General features: G+C 39.7%; 1 protein-coding gene across 3 annotated transcripts in view; it reads right to left on the bottom strand.

Annotated features, from left to right (window-relative positions):
* gpc1b (glypican 1b) overlaps positions 1 to 25,200 on the bottom strand; it is a 63,164-nt gene that overhangs the window by 15,003 nt on the left and 22,961 nt on the right. For all 3 annotated transcript variants that reach the window (XM_085140281.1, XM_085140279.1, XM_085140280.1), the window contains exons 4-6: positions 12,994 to 13,152; positions 1,517 to 1,744; positions 830 to 993 (exon numbers count right to left, since the gene is read on the bottom strand). In XM_085140281.1, coding sequence (XP_084996407.1) covers positions 830 to 993; positions 1,517 to 1,744; positions 12,994 to 13,152 — 551 coding nt within the window. The remainder of the gene's footprint in view (positions 1 to 829; positions 994 to 1,516; positions 1,745 to 12,993; positions 13,153 to 25,200) is intronic.

Below are 25,200 nucleotides of genomic sequence, written 5' to 3'. Positions count from 1 at the left end.
TCATCTTAACCTTACTCTTGCCTTTTACAAAGAGGGGATCATTTCTCTTGGGGGAAATTAACCTGCCTCACAGCCTAGGGAGACATTTTTCAGCGTGGAGAGGGAATTAACTGTAGTTGCAGGGGCAAGCTGAGCCCGAGGCCATGCTTCGCAGAGTGTCTTGCTTCTGCTAACGTTGATCTGAGGGGAAAAATATCAAAACTGAACCCTGTGGAAAAGTATTTTTAATTTTTCTTCTGTTTATTTACACACACACATACCCCACCCCCTTTTTAAAAATAAATTACATAACTCTGTCATTATACAGTGAATGTGACTCAGGCAGATCTGAAACATGCTCGATCAATTTCTGGATCTTGCAGTGATGTTGTTCGGGTGTCACTGAATGCTACTCGTTATTTTGCAGAAACATTAGTAGAGCTGCTGATGTTTGTTTGTTGCCAGCAGCATGTTTTTTTTGCCTTACATCAATACCTACAGAGCTGTACCACACAGAAATAATAAATGCTTCTGAAAATCTGTTGTGATGTTCATGTTTCCGCACAAGGGGCAGCGGTTTTTAACTTCATTAACATTATATCAGCCAGGCCTCTGACAAAGAAGATGCCCCGAGTTCTTCCGCACAGCTGACAGGTCAGCTTCTCTGGATGGATCCTGAGCTCGACCAGAGCTGTCGGTACATTTTTATTAAGATGCCTGTTATTATGTACAAAACTAGATTTCACTGTTTAAATTATGCATTGGGCCTGGAACTGCAGAGGCGAGGGCAGGAAAACAGAGCTGCTGCTCAGTCTAAAGGATCGTGCAAGATGAGAAGAAATAGTTTTACCTGGGATACTCTGCGTACGGCTTCGCCCGCAGTCACCAGGCCCTGAACAAACGAACGTGCAGCCACAAGCGTGCGCGTGACTTTCATCTTCATTTGACGGGGTGTGTCTCCAAAAGGCCGCAGTGTGTCTATCTGCTTAGACACACACTCCAGGTAGTCCTCACCTGTAAACAGCAAACACATCAAACTAAATCTTCAAGTAGAAAATCTCACCACTTCTCAAGGTTTTGGGTTAACCCCTGAAGGCTGAAGCTAAAATTATTTAAAAGTAAATAATAAATCATTTATTTTATTTTTTACTCAAAAAAAAATCTTACACATACATCAGACCTTTTAGCAGTTTCTTTAGACCTGATGTGTTACATGTGTTGCTTTTGATATCTTTTAGCCTGGTTCACTTTGTTAGACACGTTGTACTTAAGTGATTTCTTGATTCAACAGGTCTGACAGTAAGCCGGTCATCAGGTGAACAAAAGATGTGGGTAATCACAGTTAAAAGCAAATTCTCAAGAAACTAGAGCTGCTAGCTGCTGCAGTGTGACAGGTTCATGGTATTACTGTAATAAACCATGCATCGACCAGTTTCCGATACGGTTAACAGAACATGAAATAATCCCAAGCCAAATAAAATAAGTAAGCGATAAGCTTTTAGCTGTTATGTGCATCCAACAAATGAACTAAATGTACCTATGACATATTGCCCGTTTGCCTGGAAAAAGAGCTTCTCCAGGAGCCTGATCCAGAAGTCATTAAGCGTTTCTTCCAGGTTGATGTTGGCTCCTCGGTAGTACTTCTTCAGTTCTGTGTATAACTCGGAGAAAACATCCGAATTCTTGTTGTATAGAGAGCCCCAAGTTGAAGTGAAAGTCTCTTGTAGGTTCAACTCAGAGCGGTTCAGCAAATCTAGAAAGTGACCTGAAAACAAAAATTTAAACAGCTGTTATAATGTGAAATATTTGTATTCTCGTGTGTTATTACTTTGCAATGTGCTGCTCCATGTAGACCTTAATGTCACCGTTTCAAAATAAGTCAGAGCCATCAATACAAGATGCGTCAATACAGTACTCTTTTGCAAAAAAAAGTCACTTATTCCAACACAAAATTCCACTTATTTTTTAAATGCTTTGTGCTGCATGCCAACAGCCTCACACTGTCAATGAACCTTAAGCTAAAATATGTGAGAATGCCCCTCTAGGGCATGTCAGGGAACTGACAGTGCTTGGGAGTTTGGTTATATACTGCTCCAAGTGAGGATTTACAGATATGGTTAATGGGCACATGCACACATTCAAGCGCACAAGCAGATAAACAAAAAGAGTCAACTAGGCAGGATGTCACACTTGGAGAAAATCATACAAATTCATACCCAACACTAATGCTGTATTGTTTCACAATACAATCTAATACAGCTTCACCAATAATTACAGACTAAAACATTGCAAAAATTCTTAGTAGTATAGACATACACAATGTTAAGCTTAGGATTGATTTAATGTAAAGCTTTTAGACAGCAATAGACAGGAGTAAACAAGAGTATCAGATGAGACAGGTGTAACAGGTAGCACATTGCTGTCCTTGGGCTTGTGTTGAGAGGTGTGCGCATTTTCAGTTTGCTTTTATAAATCCCACATTTTCTGTGGCCAGTGGCATAAACAAGTTTACATCCATTTTATGTATGAACTTAGAAATTCAGCCCTTTTTCTGCAAGATAATGACAACAGAAAGTTCAACACGACAACAGTGTGCCTTAACCATCCATCCATTCCAGCCAACATTTGCATTTCTTTGTTGACTTTGGTTACAAATAGGGTTGGCACCTTAGTGAATTTGAGTGTGTGTACATCCTTGTGGATATGGTAAGTGTCTGTGTGCTAGGGAGATGGAGACTGTAGTCTGCAGCAGTATTTACTTTGCATTATAGGTGTCTTATCTTTGGCAACAACCACCCACAGTCGAGAGGCAGTGCAAAAAAGGGGGATGCTGCAGCCCCCACATGGGACCCCTTTCCTGGGGTTAGCTTAGTCCCCTGATGCAGTTATTTAAAAAAACAAAAAACAAAAAAGCAACATCACAGCACTCACAAACATCCATCTCCCACACTGTCTTGCATATTTAAAGAAAATACAAACACACCCTGCCTTGTAGGAAAAACCGTTCCGAGTGATACGGTTGCAAAGCTATAACACCCACATGAGCAGAGCCAATCCCAGCACAGTAAGACAATCACAGCACTTGGTGTTACATAACATGTTAATATGCTAAGTCCATCCTGACCCATCTGTGTAGCATTATCTAAGCTCTGGCCTTGTTGGATGCTGTATCTCTGTTCTGCCTTCCCAGTCATTAATAAACCCTAGCTGACTTTGCTCCATAGCTGCTGGTCTATGCTGCTTTCTGGTAAAAGAAATAAAAGTGTGAGAGATTTGCTCATTTTTAAACCCTTTTTTTGTCTTTCATTCTTCTCACAAACACTCTGAGGCTTATACTTTTCCAGTCTTGATTTTCCTATTTTGGGTGGTGGTTTAATCTTGGGAACGTGCCGGGATATTTTTCTGTTTAAATCAAGCTGATTTTCTACTTTGTTTTGGTTTCTAAAATGCCATTCCCTGACGCAATAGAGAGCATTATCACATTCTTGTTCTCTGCCACATTTAATTGCCTCCTGGCAATGAAAGACAGTGTAAAATGTGGTTTTGGACTGAACGTTTTGAAGCTTCAACATTAGTGTTTTTGGTCTCTGACATTTTTTTCCAAGCCAGAAATGACCTTATGTGGATGTAAGGATCTAATGCTAACTCATCAGCTAGTCCCAGAGGCACTACAGTTTTCGCCACATCTGCCTTGGCTTCTTTCTTAAGCTCCAGAAGTTGCCCCTTGCTTCAAACCCAGAATAATGACAGGTCAGATTATCTATAGTATACTTCATGCTCAAACCCTGATGATGATTTCTTAAAACTGGCAGAAAGCAAGCAAGTCAAGTAATTTTCTAATTTGAGGGCTTACTCCCTAATGACAACAATGGTAGGCCAGGTTAAACTTTGTAATATATAATACTTTAGATAAATGGGAGGTTGAGTAAAACACTGTGATGATTAAAGGCTTAAAAAGGTTGGTGCAAACTGCTTCAGCAAGTTACAGAAGACATTTCTAGCGAGCTTCTAATTATAACTACAGACTTCATAGCACAGAGAAAATGTCAACACATCGAATGCCATCTTTGTGATGCAAATCACTTCTTATATTGTAATGCTTGGCGAGATAAATGCTTCTGAAATGTAGCAGCTGTATATCCAGTATTTATTACACAGCAGCTGCATGACACATCGCTCCCCAGTTCCCCAGCCTTCTGTCACTCAAACTATCTGCAAACACAGCACTGGACCAGACTCCACATACCAGCAGAGCTACATGCATGATAGGAGAACTCACATTCTTTTTTCAAACCATATATATATAAATCGAATCAGCACACAGAGAAAGCAACTTCCAAGTGACAGCGCATTCATATGTACACAGTGAAGGATCACAGCCCCCACACGAACACGCACACACAATCCAGAGTACACAGCAGCAGTCAGACAGACAGAAGGGAAGCTGCTCTGACAGGTGCAGATTTACTTTTAATCTCTATTAGAAATTATTCCTGCTGTGTACTGTCAGCCACACTGTAAATAAGTCTGGCTAAATGAAATGGCTTTCAGCAGAATAGCAAAGGATGTTGTTCAGCTGCTGAGGAGAAGTTGTTTCCGCCATTCAATGCACAATCTGCATTTCTGTTTACAGTTTTTTGCTTGGGGCATGTTTTAAGCGCTCACATGTGGAGGGGAGATCTCGGTAAATGGTACAGTGTTGTACAGTTCTCCTCTGCCCTTTAACTCAAGTGAGTAATAGCCATCATTAGTATGACACAAACCCTCTGTGCATGTGTGCGTGCACGCTCGCTCGGGCTATTGTGTGTGAAAATGACCTTTCTCATTCTTCATCAGTTTGCATCTCCACGACATAGGGTGTCATATGACTTTCCTCTCTATATACGCCCTTTCTTTTACGCTCACCCACAATCCTCCGCCATCCCTCAAAGCTTAACCTCTACGCTTTCTCCCTCGGTGTCTGCTCTCTGGGGGAAAGATTGATGGGAAAGGATGCTTAATTGCCTATATCCCAGCACACCGGGTGTGGAGGGGACAGACTGGACGAATAACAGCAGAAACAGCTGCACGGTATTAGATGTGTTTACAGTAAAGCTATACATATATGGCGAATGCTCATGTTAAAAATGGACAAAGATTCAAATAATGAGGTCAGCAAATTTACAAGTAATCCCTATAAGCCAGAAGCTCAGCCTTCAGACCGCTTTAAACACCACGTTTCTGACAGTGTTTGGCGTACGATGTGTATGATATCCTTAATGCAGTCTTCTCAGGCACACAGCTCTGTCTGTGAGAACACAGCAGCCCTATTTGCAGGAGGCAGCCAGTCAGAAGAAATATCCTAATCTATTTAAAAAATAACTGTTGCTGTCAAGACTTACACATTTATCGGGCAAGAAATAAACATTTATCTGCTGTGAACCTAACAAGCCAACCTGGTATATAAACTCAAACTCTAATTTGATTGACAGGTCAATACATACATGAAAATGAGTTTCTCAGCCTCAGGAAACCGTCTGTGTACATAACTATAAGCAATACATAATACTTCATGGCCAACAGAGTGGGTCTAGCTACAAATACACCACGTGGTGCACATCAAGTTTAACAACAACCATATTACAGCTCAAAAACCTCAAATATGAAGCTCATACTTACTACTGATTGTGGCATTTATATAATATTGTGTCTGCTGCAAACACCAAGCACACTTAATGCATTTCTTCACAATTAACAGCTGTAACTTTCTTTAATGTGACAGCAGATCAAGAAAATTGCTAACATCACCAAAGTGACACTCTACACCCATCACATTCTTGCTTTCGTTCTTTCATCTCTCTAACTCTCTAACACGCACGCGCGAGCTAAGCGAAGCATGTGTGTCTTAATGACTTTCTTCCTGCGCTGAGTGGGAAGTTAATGATTTCATTTGTAATCACTCTGAGCTTCACATCTAGGCCACCTTGACATGTCAGAAGCTTATTTTAAGTCTATTCCTACTTTCTCTTATTTGGATGCTTTGAAACCTCATTAAATTACATACACGCGCGCGCACACAGACACACACACACACACACACACACACACACACACACTTTAACACCTCGTATGTCTGTGCTCAGTTATCCTACTACAGCCCCCTGTATTCTTTCATGATTTAATACAGTCCTTTAAACCAGACAAGTAGCCTCACCTTCCATGTGCCCTCTTCACGTGACCATCTGTCTGGCTTTAATCCTCTCCCTACTACTCAAGTTGTGTCACTGACAGAAGATTCAGAGAAAGGTACCAGTGATGTTACCCCAGCTGCCAATCACTCTTTCTTAGAGCTTGGACTGATCTCAAATGGTTTTCTCACATCAGGGTATTAACTGACTGAGGATTATGTCACTCATACGATGGGCTTAACGGGCCTGGGAACATTTACCACAGTCTAATAAAATTGGATCTCATGGAAACCATATCACTGAATGAAAAAAGCAAAACAAAAACAAACAAAAACAAAATTACAAATTGGTTTGTGATTAGGCTCATTTTAAAAGTGCAAATTCTTTTGCAGTGTGCCTATTATCACCTCCTCTCTCTCTAGTCTCCAGTAAAACTTAAGCGTTTGTTTCCTCTAATTGGAAGGTAACAGTTCCTGGCATGTGTAGGAAATGTTTCAAAGCCCTTGTGACCACGCTTGAACACTGCAAATACTTCCAATCCCAGAATTGTTTACAACAGAATAACATTATAATCGAAACAAAATGGAAAAATAATTAAAGTAGAAGTGAATTCCAATTCTCATCTACTTTAATTTGTACATACTGTACTTACAGCAGCTCATCCGCTCTCTCCCATATAGCTAGTATATGGTCGTAAATAGCAAACGCAAGGATGTGAAGGATGAGCTGTGTTTTGGCAGAGAACCACGTACTGACAGGGGCTGATCGGACAGATCAGTGAAGGAATGAAAAGGTAGTAAAAGAAGAAAACGGTGCTGCCAAGGCAGCAATTGTATATTTCGCTCTTATTTGACAGCCCTGATTCTGTTTGTCCGTTTGACAAGTGCTGAAAAATCACATTAAATGATGGTTCTTTGGCAGAGAAGAGAGAGACGGGGAGCAAACCATGAAGCATATGCCAAGAGAGAAGGAGGGAGGAAATCAGGTGGCAGAGATAGAATAAAAAAAATAAAATGAGAAAGCAGAGGACATTCAGTACATCCGCTATCGCTGAACACATATTTTAATACTGGAATATTTGAGTCTGTTTCTACTGCTGATGCGCTCTACATTAAAATATAAATTGATTGGTCATGCTTTTGATTTTTGTTGGTTGATGGCTGAGCATTCAAATAGTTTCCTGGGGTATTAAACACTGGTGCAATGATACAGTTGCTCCAGGTTTTTCTTCTATCCTGACCTCCAACTGACAGTGTTTCTAAATGATAACATTATTTTCAAATTATAGAGGAAAAAAGACTAAAAATGTGTCTCCCTCGGCCGATAGCCTAATTTCCACTAAATGAATCTAAATGAAAAACAGATATATGGCTCTGCTCGCTAAAAAATATCCAAATAACCAGCAAGACACACCTGAGTGATGCACTCTGGTGCTTTTACTGCCCTTCTCCTACGTATACTACTACCAATAATAATAAATAAATAAATAAATAAAAACATGCATAAACAATCAACTGCTGTCTTGGGCGCAGTGAATGCACAAATGATAGTCTGGGAGCCATTAGACTGTTTATGAATCAGACTGGCTCGCCATCAATAACAACACTTATCACACACATTGTGCTCCAGGAACACTGCGAGCCCCTTAGTCAGAATTTAGATGCCGTTAAAAAGCCTCTTATATTAAACAAGCCGACACATCACATAATGCATGTCGTTTATCAACACTCCTCTGCAAAAGCCTTTACTCCACTTTCTCTCTGTCTCCCCTCTAAATTTCCCTGGCTGGCATTATGCACCATTTACCCAAAGCTGTTTCTTCCTTATCCAGCTGGTTCTTTTTTTCAGACTTTTTTTCCCTCTCTCTCCCTTGGTTGTTTCCACCAAAATTCCATACTGTTGCTTATCCTCATTATCATTTTGTTCTCTTTTATTCCCTTAATTTACTTTCCACTGCATTCCTCAGGACCATCCTTCCTCGCACATTCCTCTCTCCCTTTCTCACTTTTGTCTCTTTTTTTAAAATTTTATCATTCCTAGGCATCATCGCTCCTGGTGAGTAATGTGTTTGGCATAATTAGGCCAGCCTACTCCAGGTCTCCACTGACATGATTTGCATGCGGATAAAATGAACCGATTATGGACCACAATGGGAGTAGATGTCTTTGTCTCTCATGACATCATCAGAGGTGACCCTAAAAGCAGGAAATTAGAAGGTTTTGTGGTTCAGTACAAGGTGGAAGTGAATTGACTCTCTTAGCTAAATAAAAAAACATTGCAACTTAAGTGTACAATTCAGGGATTTTGTGATTACATGAATGAACATGCTTTGGGGAACCACTGGTCCCTGACAGGTTGTGAGTGGTTCCTGGAGGTTGCTGGTTACCCCGGTTGTTACTAGTTTGCATGGGAAGGCAAATGTTCTCAATTTTGATTTTGTGTCACACTTTTTCAAGTTTTACCACAGCTCAGAGAATAAATGATGAGTTCTTGCAGACAAGTTTGAATCTTATATTCTCCAACCGGCTGGGGAACACACATTTTTTCCTACGTTGCCAGGGGATCACCAGCAGGTCTCTAGGCCTGTCTGACCTTTCTACTCTACCTGAGCACTCAAAGCACTTCATAGAACTTGCCTTTTTTACTACTCATTCACACAAGCACTTTTTTCTATGCTGAACCTTTCTATCTAACATTCACACACATTCATATTCCAATGGATGCATCAGAGAGCAACTTGAGGTTAGTATCTTGCATTTATCTATCTTGTCCAGGAATATTTGGCATGCAGACTGGAATAGCTAGAAATCAAACCACCAGCCTTCTGATTTGTAAATGACCTGCTACCTCCTGAGCTAGTAAAAGAAAGTAAATGAGGTTGTGGTCCAAAAGCACCCTAGTTTGTCACGTACTTGGGTTTATATAGAACTTTCTTAGTCATACTGACCACTCAAAGTGTTTGAGATTATAAACCACATTTAACCCGACATTCTTTATTCCGCTTTAGTCTACACCTTTTATGTACCTCATACACATGGCCAGTTTATCCACATTCATAGGTTTGAAAATACACCCTTTACTACTTTAAAGACGTGCTTAAGCTATCAACTCATATGACAGTGGTATAAGATAACAATTCATCAGCTGACCGTGAAAATTAAATAGAAGGATCTATGGGAGTTCTATTAGTTTTGGCAAGAAAGAAAAAAGAAACACTCCTTAGGTCATAGTCCAGACAAGCCAAGTCTTAGAGTAGCTCTAGTCTGCAAAGCAGCAGGATCATGACAGGGATTTTGTAATTGTATAGAGAATATTGTAGGGGCAGGGTGTGTCTCACACTGTACCAACAAGTTTTGTATACAGTAAAAGTACACTCCTGCATTAAGCTGTATGTTTGAAATATACAGCCAATAACACAACACACACACACACGCACATGCACAGTGTGTGCACACAATTATCCAGATGTCACAGATGACACTATTAGGCCAAACAGTGCCTGCCAGGTTTAAGGTTTCCATCTGTTAAACACACCTGGCTGCCATCTAACACACAGCTCCCTTTGGTGCCATCACTCTCTTTGTTCTTCTTGACCTTCTCCCTCTCACTTTCATATGTAATCCCATCTTGCTGTCTCTCTCTGCCCCCCCCCCCAAACACACACACACACACACACACACACACACACACACACACACACACACACACACACACACACACTCTCTCTCTCTCTCTCTCTCTCTCTCTCTCTCTCTCTCTCTCTCTCTCTCTGCCTTTGCATTCCTTCTCTCTCTTTTATCTGTCAAATTGCTTCATTTCTGCCCTCATTTCTATCCTCACTGACAAGTATTTGTTTGACTTTAATTTTTTATTTCCCCCAACACTGGTTACTCGTTTAATGCTACATAAAAAAATCCCTTACAGCCAATCATAGTGACACAGAATAAATCACAAACCTGCAAACATACACATCTAAACATATAGTTGCATATATGCAGTGTACAGTCTCTCAAACCCGGAGTCAGCTGATGTGAATATGGCAGTCCTCTAATCTGCGGCTTGGTTGGTGCTTCTTCCAGAGTTCCTGAATCTAAAAAGGCCTGACTTCTCTGGGCTGGAAGAGTAACACCCTACATTTAGCCACATGGTGCAAGCTAGCCCACACCCTGCTAAACAGAGCCAGATGTGGAGAGACTGGAAGCATGGTACCGTGTCAAGTCACTGAACAAATAATGCTCCTCTCAACACGGCTAAAATCTACTTCTCCTCATCTGTTTGACCATATCTCCCTTAACTTTGCAAAAATACTTCATGTTTAGGACTCTTGATCCAGACACCCCACTTTTAAAACACTCCAATGCACAAAAAAATGTAACAGTAGCGGTTTAACCGTAGTCTGAAATAGAAGTAACGTGTCTTATTTTCCACAACAGCGAAGGCTAACAACAGGATGTCTTTAGGAAAAAATTGTTTTATCCTGCAAAACTGCTGGTCATGCGGTTGCAAGGGTGACACATTATGGTCCAATTAACCCCAGTCTATCGTTCAGCTCTCTTTGAGAAGACGGCCTTTAGCAGATGGTTTTCAGGCCTCGAGGTCCCAACACACATATACTTCTCCCTCTGTCAGCTCTGCATCGCCATATGATGCTCACTGGGGTAAGATAAGGGAACACGAAAAACTGGCAGAGAAAAACAAAACTGAAAGGAGTGGGGAACAGAGGGTGTACAAATGTTTTTACATTTGTGATCAACAAGAGCAGTCTAATTAATTTACTGTCTCAAGCAACAGCAGCTATCAAACATTTATAACAGCATGTCTGGCAAGCATACACAAACACAAAACAAGCTCCAAAAATGACCTCATTGTGACAGAACACAACCAACCATGTTCGGGATGTGTGTGTCTGTGTGTGTTTATCTTAGAATTTTTTGGATGCAAATCATTACAATGTTTAGAGACTGTAGCTGAGTGCTGCTTAAATTTGTGCGTCTGTAGACTGTGTTGTTTACTGGCTCTGCTGTGCTAAATGAAGTGTCTCGCCGAAGAATGGGAAAGTTCAAGAACTGTAGGATGACGAGCTAAAATGGAGAGAATTTTGTAGGTCTTGGATTGCTTTTTGTGTGCTTGTGTACTTTTGCTTCGGAGCGGGGTGGCTCACAGCAACGGCGCCGTGAGCGAAAAGGAGGGTCCATGAGAACGAAGGACACAGAGCAATAGAAAAAGAGTAAACAAAAGTCTCTCAGCCACTAATCACTGTGATCTGAAAAGGTCAGGCTAACTAGCCAAGCTCAGAGCCCCGGCTGACAGATCCATTGTCACTGTCTGGCCAAGGGGAAGAAGTGGAGCACAGAGACACCCTTCTATTAACTGGAGCAAGTCATTATACACAAATAATTGCCTTGGTGTACCAATGTACTCATTTAATCTCTCTCTCTTCCCATCCCTCAGACTTATAACATTGTATTTAATATCTCATACATTTTGTATTATTATGATCTTATTGTATCATTTTTCAAGGTGTAGAGCAGATTTAGTGATTGAGACTATAATAATAATCTTATATAGTACTTTCCAAACCTCTAGGTGCAGTGAGTTAACGAAATGTGCAAATATAAATGGAAATACAGAGACTGTATGAATTTAATGCATTTGAAAGTCAATATATTGGGTTAATCACCTTTGTTCTCCAACTCGGTTTGAACTCTCTTGGGCACAAGTTCTTATAATGTCTTTAAGTAGTCTTCAGGACTAGTTCTCCAGACTTTTTGAAGGACATTCAACGCTTTTCTTTGTATATTGGCAGCTTTTACTCTTTTCTCTCTGAAGATGATCCCACAATGCCTCAATAATGTTGAAGTCCGGGCTGGACTGGATCAACTGAAGGACCAGGTATCTCTCAGGTCAGGTCTTTAATTTTTTCCCAATTTATTTTTAAGGTCAATGCTGAGATACATTTTTCAGCGCTCTAGGATTCACCCTGTTGGTGCAAAAACATTATATACAAAAGAAATGGCAATAAATTATGTGTTTTTATGACAGAGTGCAAGTAAAGTCCTTGAATGGCTGAATGATTCACAGGTCAGTGTTAAGTGGCTTAAGAAACAAACAAAAAAGCCATTACTTCAATAATGATTATCACGTACAAAGGCTAGACTGAAAACGAGCGAATGCCAAAAGAAAAACATTGAAAAGCCTTCAGATAGTCTGGAGAACTGTTATTCAAAAAATGAAAAGAAAGTATGGCTCCTTGAAAAGAAAATATAAAGAAATGAAGGATGGCTCAGCAGTTTTACACAGTAGTGCATCTTAATTTTAGTCTGTTGATGGGGTATACAAGAGTGTTCAACAGTTAACATGATATGACACTTTACTTAAGTGTAAAGTGTACTTTACTTAATGATTTCCAACTGATTGAACCATTTGCATGCTGTACAAAAAGTAGCATTTTTCACACATTAAATAGTGTAGAACACTATCAAATCACTATGAAATGTGTTTGTCTTTATCCTTTGTTTGGGCTCAGTCAGTTTTAAACCACTGAACCACCAAAGCTTTAAATGACTTTGTTCATTTTTTGTGGTTCTGACTCTTTGCATTAAATCATGCTTTGTTTTACAGATATCAAAGCAAAAGGGAAACAAAGTTTTAATTAAAGTTAACTGCAAATTGCTCCATTTGAAGCATGACAGCAGATCTTTGTTAACTTTGTAGACTTTGAGATAAACTATCATTGATCTCCTTTGCTTTTTGTCAGTTTGTCTGTTGCGTCAGTGAATGTTTAAAATGAAAAAAAAAAAAAAAATACACAGACATATATTCTGCATCATAAATACAAAAAGCTCACCATCGAAGATTTTGTACTGTCCAGTAAGCGAGATCTGTAAGGAGCGCCCGGCATCTTTGATTACGTTCTCCACTTCGGTGCGGCTCTGCGAGGCCAGTTTGTCCTCCACGTTACTGGTACAGCAGGTGTAACCCTGAGGACAGATGCGCAGGTGCTCGCCTATCAAAGGACAGGTGGAGGCAGAAAAGAAGAAAGTGGGGAGGTGGTGGAGGAAAGAACAAAAGGGGATAAAAGGGGGTGACAAAGAACAGTCAAGAAAAAAAAGAAAGATGTCATTAGCAGATTCCATGAATCAGCACTGAATGACAAAACTGAGATTAAAAGCTTTTGTGTTTCCTCTGTTTAAAATACTCTACAGTCGCTATGAACATGACAGGACTAAATTAACTACAGTGGCTGTTTTTATGGCCTTTTTTTATGGTCTGCTGGCAGTCAAGGAGGTAGAGCTGTGTGTATTCGCCCCCTTGATTTCCTGGCAAGACGTGGTGAACTGTGTGGCAGCCGTACAGCGGCAATCGGTATTGAGTTTTAATGAGCACTCCTGACACGCATTCCTGTGCCTACATTTGGAGACAAGTGCATGCACACACAAATGCACAACTCTGAAAACCAGGGAAGTAGACGGAAACTATTTCAGACATTGTGATGTTCATACACACACAGTCAAACGCCATATACGAGAATTTACTGTAAACAAGGAGGCTGTCAGTGCGATTAAAGCCGCAGTCAAGCTGCAGCTGTAATCAGGACAAATGATGTAAGATGGAAATTCCTTTTACATCATGGAAATTCCTTCAATCCAGACATAAGGCAAATGAAATTTTTGTGACGTTTGATGAAAATAGGATAAAATATTTAGTGTTTGCTGAAAAAAAAACCTCTGACACCCCCACACATCCACACCCACGTACATTTTTACATTTCTTTTAATCAGTGTTTTACAAAAGAAATTTTAGTGAAATAGCATAATAATAGCAACACAGCATCAGGAAATGTTTGGTTAAACTGACCCCATAATGATCCATGATCCCATACAGTCATTCAGTGTGCAGAACTAGAACTAAAGATAACCTTAACCTAAACCTAAACCACCCTAAGCTAATAACTTGTCTTAACCTTAAAATGTGTAAAACCAATAACAAGTCCTGAAAATCAACCCAAACTGAGACACAACTTAAAACAATAATACATGTATCCAATTTAAGACATTTATGCAAAGTAGAGGAAATGAAAGTAAAGAGAGGTTATGTTCACCTATTACTATAACTAAGGTAATAGTAAATTGTGAAATAGTTATAAAGCTATTTTTTTCATTGGTAATAAAGACAAGGTGCTGAATGGAAAAGCTCCTTGTGATTGCTTTGGTTGCCATGGTCGACAGCAGTTTGCATGGAAGCTGGACTTGTCTGCAATCGCTTGCTAACTGCTCGTCAACTGGTAGTGAAATTGTGAAAACCAGAAAACTGAAACGGTCTGCCTTCAAAGTTAAAGTGCAATTTGAAATAAGTTGGTTGCATCTATAACACACAGCATTTAATCTCAAGGTGAACATCCTCTGTTTCTGGTTTACTAAATTTTTCAAATTTCACTACAGCTCAGAGGGTAAATGGCGAGTGTTTGCAGAAAAGTAAACACTCGCTGGTTCGTGCAAACTATGTGTGACCACTGCAATCTGCAAGCAACCAAAGCAATCACAAGTAGGTTTGTTTGGTGCAGCAACCTCTTTGCAACTAGCAGCAACCAGAGGTTAAGTAATTTCTAAGTCTGTGTTACTGAGGTCTAACACAAAATACAAGAACAATATATTTCACGAAAATAATATGTGCATGACAGTAACACTTTTCGAAAATCTTTTATCTGCTCTATCCATCGGTGAAAGACTAGAATCCAATAACAAGTCTAATATAAGCCGATGAACAACTACGTCTTAGTATTTGGTATTAACATGAATTGAATATGTTGTCTAAGCTTTAGTCTGGCAAACAAAGCTTTGCTGGTTCTGACACGTCTTGAAATGCGTATTATGTCAGCTCACATGGCTGAGCTTCACATGGTGTGCACAAAGGCAAATTCAATAAACACATACTGGTGTTGTATTAATGATTAATGCCCCTCGAGCTGTCATTAGCATGCATCTAGAAGACTGAGCTCAGGGCAACTAAGCAGAACGTGGAAATCAATGAGATGGACTCTGCCATCTATTTCAACATCAGAGCCAGTGATTTCTGTGCACACTGCCTCAACAGTTACAAGCAAGTGATTCACCTTCATTTACTGTAGCTGTATTCTCAGTCGCCCACTGAGGACCCCCATCCTGTCCACAACCTCAGTTGTGTCTTCCAGCCAGTGGAGTGGATTTGTGTGTATAACAAGAATCCTTGCATTTCACTGATTAAGTGGCAACCAAGTTCTCTGTCTTTTAAGTGTCTTATGCAGTCCAGCGCTGAAGTGAAGCAATTAAAGGCAATTGTCCCCCTCAAACGCCAAAGTGGAGAACAGGCTGTGCAGACCAGAGAAGGTGACATTGACCGTCTCTCAGCACCCTCTCACTGATAATGATGTGACTCACACCCACAGACCATAGGATAGGAGGACCTGGATAAAGTCTTCGTGATTTGTGCGAAAAATAGGAAATGAAATTTAACAAAGAGAAAGGAGAAAACAGAAGGGCAGACAGCAGGCAGGAAATGTATGCTGAAATGCAGGAAATGCTGTTCTTTTGTGCGTCAAATTGAATGCAATCTACCAGCACCTTCTAATGGACAGCTTTATTGCACATGTGTATTAAGAGACTGCAGGCTTTTCTTCCACTGCAAGCCGTTTCCAGCACATCACTAAAAAAAAGCGTGGACAAATAGATGCTGACGCACAAAACACTCACATACACACATATAGCAGGAGGTGTGAAGCTTCCAGCTACAGCCACTTCAGAGGGTCAGTTTTTTATGTATAAATTAGTGCTGTCTAAATTAACACGTCATTTTGGAATTCATTTCAAATATTTATTGTACTTTTTTAAAAACAAGTCACACAGCTAAATTTGTTTAATTCCTTTGAAAGCTGTCTAGAAGTTGGAGGCGTCCTTTACAGGGCTCTGCGAGTCAGGCATTTCATTATGACAAAGCATAAAGTTGTTTATGCGCTATGAACCGATGTCCTTCTAGTTATGAAAAACAGACAAAAAAGTAGACTTGAGGAGGAACTGCAAGAAGTTTAATGTCAGCGCATAATACTGAGTTCTAACTTGCAGTGCATCTCTCTCTAGTCGGTCTCACTGAGCTATGTTGGAAGTGCATCTTTTGATCTAGCTGTATAGATAGACGCTTATAGATATAGACATATATATACATTAATTTTGAGTTTTGACATTTAAATATTCACTTGCTTAAAGCTTCAGTGTTAATCGTGATTAATCACAGCAAATGGTTTGAGTATTGTTTTTGATACCAGCTGTGGTGTAAACAACATTGTGAGGATTTTCACTGTAACAACCACAACACTCGCAGTGGGAACCGACCGAGTCAAAGTCTCACAGCCCTGGAGACACATCTACTGTACAGCGAGAAAGGTCACCTGTAACAGAGCATTATGTTTCCAGTTGGCTAACCTAATAGTCAGCTAATAATACAAACAAAGCACTCTCTTCCATTTGACTCAGTAAACTGGAGTGTGTGAGTGTGTGTGTTTGTTTGGGTGCCAGCAACGCTAAGCCACTCTCCAAGTACAAAAGGAAATATATACTTGACAGGAAGTTGTGGCTCTTCTCTTTTTAAAGTCGCTTAAGCACTCACACACATACGCATACACACACTCACATGTGGGCTACACACATATGCACACACACTCTCACAGCTAGAGGATACTAGGGTAATCAGCAGAGGAGGATGGGCCATTTTTAAGTGGGAAGCCCCACTCATGTAGACGGAAGAGCATCTAAAGGGTGAAATAATGCTAATGCTTAAAATGGCTATTTAAAAAAAAAAAATCATAGCATCCACTTTCTGTTACGCACTCACTGATGCTGTATTTATTAATGCATTTAGGTAGTAAATACATGTGTTCACACAGTAAGTAAGACTTATACTGAACAGGGAAAATGACGGGGCCATATTTTATTAACTTTTTAATAAAACCAACAAAATAAAAACAATGTGCATATCCTCATCACTGAATGCTTGGCCACTGAACGGTAGGTGTAAATAGACTGCAGAGTGTTCAGTGTGGTGCTATCCACTTAGCCAGTGGTTGTTTGATTTCCCCAGTGTCTAATTTCCAGCAATCCTCTTGGCACTTAACCGCATACACTATATTGTTCTGTTTGTGCTCGGGAACCCGATCCTTGGAATGGATTGTTTCCTATTGTTAGATTTAGAACATGTTTTACTACCACAAAACCACTCTTGGTTTATTGCATTGAGGTAAAATTAAACCAAACATCTATAAGATCTTAAAAACAGAAACAACAAAAAAACAACAACCCTCAAATGGTATTTTCAAACATATGCGAGTTTACAAAGTAGGTGTTCTGCAATAATTGACCACCTTCTGCAAGGCCAATCAGTACAAACATAGCAAGCCAATAATCTGGCACTGCTTAAAATGGCTCACATGCATGCACCACCCACCAAATGTATCTGTTTAAAAATAAAAGTAGGTGTTCACTCCACAGCAATCCCTTTTCTTTTGACAGACACGTCCGTTAAATAGTGAGCAATTCCCTGCCCATTAGCTTATCATTGTTCACCAGGGGGGAAGGGTCCTATTAAACACTAGTCTTGGAAGGCAGAATAAGGTTGTGGACTCTGAGATAAAGCATGTGAGAGATTGACGGTCAAAGGCTTGTAGAGAAACACAGAGAGAGGCCAACAGGAAATTAAGAATAATTCAAAACACCACTATTTTGGGAGTCGGGGAGCAGAGGTCACATTTTTTGTTCTTGTTCAGATAGGTCACCATAACTGAGGCAGTTTTCAGTGATGCTTTGTTTCCTTATGCACGTAGCCACTAAAAACATCTTAATGGGGGAAAAATACAAATACAAATAAACACCACCGCAGCCATTTGTAGCAATGTATTTCACATAAACAGACACAACAAGTTTTGATGCTATATTTGTCCCACCAGTTGAAAATGTGCTAACCGCTGCAGCTGTTATGCTGACTGAGACACTGTATGCAGTTTTCAGCTGGTACATTCAGGCAATTCATGATGTTCATGGAAGATTTAGGGCATGCCCCCAGATGCAAACTTCATTCCAAACCTTGGTTCCTTTGTCCTTTGCACTGGTAGGAAAAATAATCATGTAAGGTAGTTTTTTTTTCATTGATGCCTGCTGAGCCTGTTTTTGAACATTTTATTTGTACTGTGAATAAGCCATTTCAAATGATGTCACCTGGTACTAAAAAAGGCCCATCTTCTTTTCATAGAAAATAACATAGTTGAGGTAGTTCAGGCTTCTCTGCATAGACAGTTTCCCCCCCAAAAAGGGAAGACTAAGTTGCAGAGAATGGATGGATGGATGGATGAAGAAAATACCTGGAATGACATGGAATCCCTAATGCTGCATTTCTGCTCTTGCTTTGCAAAAAATGCAGTAAAGTCAGCGTCTGAACATAATATGTATTCATGTTGAGAAGTCAGATCAGTGAATGTATCGAAACTAAACAATCCAAAGATTAAAGCTCTGGAGCTAAAAGCAGAATTTACAGTGAACCTAAAAGTGTTGGCTTTATTTCTTTCAGGCTTAAACTGTCTGCACTGATACTTTGGAGAAGTATGCATGCATCATCGGAATTCAGGATGCATTACATGCAGCAGTTGTTAAATCTCCCTACTTTTCTGCCAAAGCACATTTGACAAACTAGCGTGACTGCGACACACTGACATAACTGACGGCTCCAAGTAATGACCGACATTGCATAACTGATACCGTTTCAGACCACAATGCAGAATGTCAGTGCATCTGCACGCGCGCATGGATGTGCACGCTCGCTGTGGGATCGGAGAGATTAGCAGCGTAATCCCGCCGGTAGTGCGAGTGTGTGTGCGTGTGTCAACAGCAAGTCACCGGTGCCGAGGAAAAACATCCATGGGACACCAGGAATCACACGGGCGCGTGCACACCCCCTCAAACACACTTGAACAGTGGATTAAGGTTAAACAGATAAAGTACAAGAGGACTATTTGGCACTAGAGGTTGACATAATGTCTGACCCACCAACTGTACACGATGAAATTTCACATACCAACCTGACAAATGGTCATTACAGGGTGGTACCATCCTGCATGCCTACTTGTTGTGAGTCAAATAAGTCTGCTTGTCCATCTTTGTCCATACTCCTATACTTAACACATAGAGTACGACCCAGGCTTTCACCTAGACCCTAGATTCACCAGTCTGGTAATGTGAGACCAGTAGCTATATAAATAGCTTCCTCGAGCCAGACAAGGTGGCAGCCACACACAGAAAGCATTACTACTAAGGTTAGGGTTATGAAAGTTCCATGCTGTTTTCTCCTACTGCTCTCTCCCGTTAACCCAGGCAGGTGGTCTTGGATTCACTTGACTTGAGTGAGAGTCATTTTAACTGACTGTGAAAAGTTTAACCCTCTAATCATAGCTACAGACGGCACAAAAGACTCAATGGATAACGTAACATCATAATCACGTGGAGTGTGGGGGTTAAAGTTAAATATCTCTGGCTAAGCTGTGCTAACAACGGGTGGAAAAGAAATGAAGTGAACTAAGGACGCAGGGTAAAGGAACAGGAAGTGCAATGATACAGAAGAGGACAAGACAAAAATATGACAAAGATAATAATGTCCTATTGTCAAAAAAGTGCTAATTGTATAATGGTAGCAAACTAGATACTGTTTAGTGTGGACATTACTGCTTCTCTGCCAATCTAGCAGCACAATGTTGTACAGTGGTAGAAAATGAAAGTGGGTGAAAAAGAGAGATAAACTAAGCAAACCTCTGTTTTTTCCAAACACCAATGCATTACATGAATTTTAAGCCCTACAGTGCATGCTTTCTTTATCTGCACTGTTTTGGACAGATTTTACAAGATTCACATCCTGCTTCAGTTTTCTTAGCAAAGCTGTGATTTATAAGGAACATGATGGATTATAACAGGTTTTGTAATTAAGTTGATGTAGCCCTGAGAAACACTCTTGATGGCAGTCCCTGATTGAACACACACACACACTACACAAACATTTAATCTTTGTCCTGGTCCTTCTTTCACTGTCTTTCTCTCTGTTGCTCTCTCACATTCACAGTGAAAAACACAAATCCCAGTGCCAGTGAATAACCCAAGAGTGTAAATGCCAGCAGCATTAAATGATGGGGAGCAACCAGTCGCATTCACTTAGCACGTACAGGCAATGTGCTATCAATAATCGGTGCTTTAGCTGTTCAGCATGCCTTCTTCAAGATCATCTCCATTTTTCATCCATTCCCTCAATTTTTTCAACCTAATTTACTCAAGTTAAGAAGAAAAACTTACACACTGAACTTATACTGTACGGAGAAGACCTATACACAATGTCCAAGTACTGCTTGTTACAGACATGCCATAACTTGACCTCATCTGTGTGTTTCCTTAGTAACTAAATGTGTTTGCACAAAAAATAAGGGAGACAACAAGTAGAAGAAATCAAATGAAAGATGTCATTCTCAGGAATTTTATCTGGATCATTTCAATGTGCTCACGATATATTAGAGACAATATATCACAGACCATCTCAAAGTAAAAAAAACATAGCAGTTACACTACAGGGAGCTGACCTCATTTCCGTCTATAAAGGACTGTGTGTTGTTTTGGGGTGTGTATGTGTGGGGGATGATCTAACATAGGTCTTTGACAGCAAGTGTCTGCAGTTGACGCAAATCACGCAGAACATCTTGTCACATGATGCGGATGATAAAAAAAGAGTGACGCTTCTGTGTCTGTGTTTAAATGCACACAGCACCGCAGAGCTGGACCCAAATGTTCTAAATGTTTGACTATGTGGGTTTTTAAACACAGGTATCCGCACACTTAACAGTTTTAAATTCTGCATTGGCTTTTTTCATTTTGAAATATTGTACTAATCAAATAATATCATGTAATTATAAACTGTTTTTATTTAAATGTACAATTATTTTACTTTATCGCATTTATTTATTCTTCAGATATTTGTTTTTTTATACCATTCTGTCTTTTTTACCTATTTATTATGTTTTTCTGATTTACCTTTATTTTTTATTTTTTTCTGTGATGAATAAAGCGACAGTTGGGTCCATAAGTTCTTCGATAATGATCCTTTTTTATTTTTTCATTTACCTCTATACACCACCACTGTGAATTTTAAGTCAAATAGTTAAGATGTGATTGAAGTGCAAATCTTCAGTGGGTTTAAAAATGTGCTGCACTTGATGCTCAAAAGAAAGCAGCCAAACTAGCGTAATCATAAATATAAAGACTTATTTTCATACTATATTGACTGCCTGAAGTCACTTTCAACTGCTGCTTCTTTGTAGGTGTGTCTGCCTTAAGCTTTGTGTTCAGTAACTGATAATCATGCTCCACTCTATGGAGATCAGGTGACTAACTTGGCCATTGAAGAACATCCGGTTTCCTTGCCTTGATAAACTCTTGGGTTTGTTTTGCAGTATGCCCGGGTCATTATCCTCTGCACAGATAATTCATCCTGCTACTTCTATCAGCATTCACATCATCAATAAACACAAGTGACCTGGTTCAGCTGGCAGCCATACATACCCATGATATTGCCTTCACCACGTTTGACAGACAGCGCAGTATGTTTTGGACCATTAGCTGATTCTTTCCTTGTACATGTTGTTCTCTTTCCATTCTGGTAAAAGTTCATGTTGATTTCATCTGTCCAAAGAATTTATTTTTGATGCTTTCTAGCAGATTCTAATCAAGCCTTCCCGTTCTTGTGAGTAGAATTTTGCCATCATGCACGTAAGCTATCTTCTCCACAGTTTTCCATGCTTTTTGATGCTGCTGAGCTGGCCAGCGCATTCCTTCATTTTAAAAGCATACCGGACTGTCTTGGTCACTTAGTTATATTTAGAGTTCCAGTGAACAGCTACTAAATGCGGGTTCGATAGGTTTGTATCAACTCCAGATCTTTCATTCAATTTATTTGTCATGAAAAAAGAAGGGAGCATCTCTCATCTGGCCATGAAACAGCTTCTCAATCAATTATCCACCTACTTTGATCCTCTGTTCAGGGGCAGAAAGGAGCAAGCAGTTCAACAATCAGACACACATACTTCAGGGTTTACTTGGGTGAGTATCTTTGGATCTTTACAGCTGCAATATTTCATATGTTTATATAAATAAAAGCTATTATGACTGCAGTTGGATTAGGATGCTAAATATGTGAACATTATGTTTCTGTGAGACTTGATGACAAAGCACTGAAACATCCAATAAAATCAACAAACTTTCTCAGGAAGTTGAGCTTGATCAATCTACCTCAGTGGGTTTTTATCAACTTCTACTGAAGCGCCATAAACACTGTTGTCACCTAGAGCCAAGACTGCATGGAATGCAAGGACGTGCACCACGTAGTAAAGCTTGCCCATCATATCACCAGGACATGCTTCCCGAACTTAAATCTGAATCTAGTAGCGTCATCAGAGACTTAACACACCCAGTCTATGATCTGTTTTTCTGGAAAGAAGGATCATGTGATAAGATCCAGGACAAACAGACAGAAACAGATTTTTACAAGAACTAAAGTTTGTGCTGTTTTCTAGACTTGTTTTTCTCTTCAAGCTTTTACACAAACATAAAACACAAATCACCACTCAAGCATCAAAAATTAGTAAAAAATATGTCAGTTTAGTATAGCATCTTGTTCACAAGCTCTAAAGGAGTGTGCTTTATTCACATTTTTCACATATGAGAAAAGGCCTTAAACCTGTGTGGATATGCTGTTCATATACAATCAGTTTTATATTTAGCTTAGAAATGCACGAAACGGGTAAAATAACTGAAAAACAGGGAAAAGGAGGCCCATTTGTTTTGAAGGTCCAAAGACCTTCAAAATAAATGGGCAAAAAAGAGGGGAGCATGAACATACTTGAGCACAGGTATTTGTGCATGTGTGCCAGAGAGTGCTCATGGCTTGACTACTATGCACTTGCAGCCTTCTGTTTGTGGCAGGACTGTCTCTTGATGGTGAAAGAACAAACAAAGCAGCCAGTTCCCCTCTGGCCTTTGCTGCTTAGAGGCAGAGAGGCTGACAGATAGAGGCTGACTTTTTGTTGTTGGGCCCTGTCAAAGCAACACGAGCTAGAACATATCCAGCCAGGACCGAGTCAGATACATGAATGGTGGGAAATGATGCGGCTAAGAAAATGTATGCAAATAAAGAATGGTGAGCGCACAAAAGTAAAACAGAAAGCAGGGATTATTAGGAAACAGAGATTCACTGAAAACAATAAGAGTGCTTGAAAATAGAAAAAAGGGCCGATGGTTAGATATTGACTTTAAGCTTAGAAGTACATTTTAAATGAGCCAGTGCACCTGCTGCTGGTTGAAATGTCATATGAAGCATATGAAGAGGCATTAGAAGCTACAAATAGCTTTTTGGAGGCAGTATTTGGAGCAAAGCACAAGTTGTCTACAATACAACTACTAGATAAAGAGAGACAAACAGGTGTGTATTGTTCATTTTAATTGGAACTTTTGTTTTGAAAGGCTATAGATTTTACAGACATCTGGTAAACCCCAAAAAGCAGCTTTAGTATTCACCTTTCATTCTTACAATATAAAGGTGAAACAATGTGTATTTGTCAGACACTAAGTTTCGGAGTGTGAAAGTGACAGTTTAAAAATGTTAAAATGTTTAAAATGTTTTTATTATTTTTTATTATTTTTTATCATTTATTATGACGTTTTAATAGTGATTAGTGATTTTAATAATAATAATGAAAAAATCCCCCCAGCAAAAGGTTTGGGAAACAAACCCTGATATAACTTTTGTTTTGAGCCTATTTACACATCAAAATCTTTGTCAGAAGAATAACTCTAGTTGTGCACTCCAATCACATTCACACAAGCACTTTTTTCAACAGCTAAGTGTTGTCTAAGGTTCACACTGTGGCGAACACATCAAGAGTCAGCATCTTGCCCAAGGAGCAGCCAGGCATCAAACTATCAACCCTACAATTAGTAGATTGCAGTGACATTGCCGTCAGCTAATGTACAACCTTTGTTGTACAGTCTCCTCCTCTACAGCTTATACTGAACATGCTTAGGATGGATTAAAGCAAGAGAACAATTTTCCCTTTGGGCTCAATAAAGTTTTCCTTCCTTATCCATCCATGCATAATCGTCAACTCTACCTTTCGATCCTGTGAAATACTGCAGCAATGACGCAATGTATGTAACATATGAGTAAACTCTTAAATTGTTATTTTTTAATTTAATGCAGGTCATTTCTTCACGCTACTATGATACAAAGACCTCTACAAAAACCATCAGTCATTAGCTTAATCCCTATAAGCACACACCCCTGAGACTCCCACCGAACCATTTTCTAAATCCTAATAAAAAAAACGTTGTCAAAGCCTCAATCAGGTCTTCTTTAATCCCCAGTAATGACTCATCAATGAGACATTAAATATTCCGTGATCTTATTATAGATCTCTGCTTGGAAAGAATATGACTGACACTCTCTGCCTCAGTCATCAGATCAAAGCACAAACAAGCCTCTTAGTTCCTCCCTTTGGTTCTCACATATCTCTCTCTCCCTCTCTCCTTGCCCCATGCCTCCCTCACACACTCTTCCCTTTCCTTCCTTTGCCTTTGGCTGGGAATCTGGCCAACAAATCTGGGCTTCCAAAGAGCAGATCCATACTTGCCTGGATACTCAAACACTGGCTTGTTTCATATATTGTCTAAGAGTCGTTAGCTTGGAGTTGTATCTCTGTCTATATCTTTTTGTGTTATTTGTCTACATTCAATATAAATCAAGATATCAGGGTATCATCATCTGTCGTTTGGTAAAAATGTCACGTTAACTAGTTTAAAGAGCGCAAGGTATTGGTTGTGTGGTGAGGCCGCTTCCACATACACCTTTTCATTTTCATAGGAGAAGACATTTAAATTCTGATGTGCTCCTGTTAACTGACATTCAGAAACATTATAAAGATGGCCCTGGGCTTCAATAAAGTTCCCATACA

The sequence above is a fragment of the Neolamprologus multifasciatus genome, chromosome 18 (assembly GCF_963576455.1).
Source record: "Neolamprologus multifasciatus chromosome 18, fNeoMul1.2, whole genome shotgun sequence".
In the NCBI taxonomy this organism is placed as follows: Eukaryota; Metazoa; Chordata; class Actinopteri; order Cichliformes; family Cichlidae; genus Neolamprologus; species Neolamprologus multifasciatus.
Note: the sequence above shows the minus strand (reverse complement) of the source record. Positions and strands in the feature narration are given on the sequence as shown.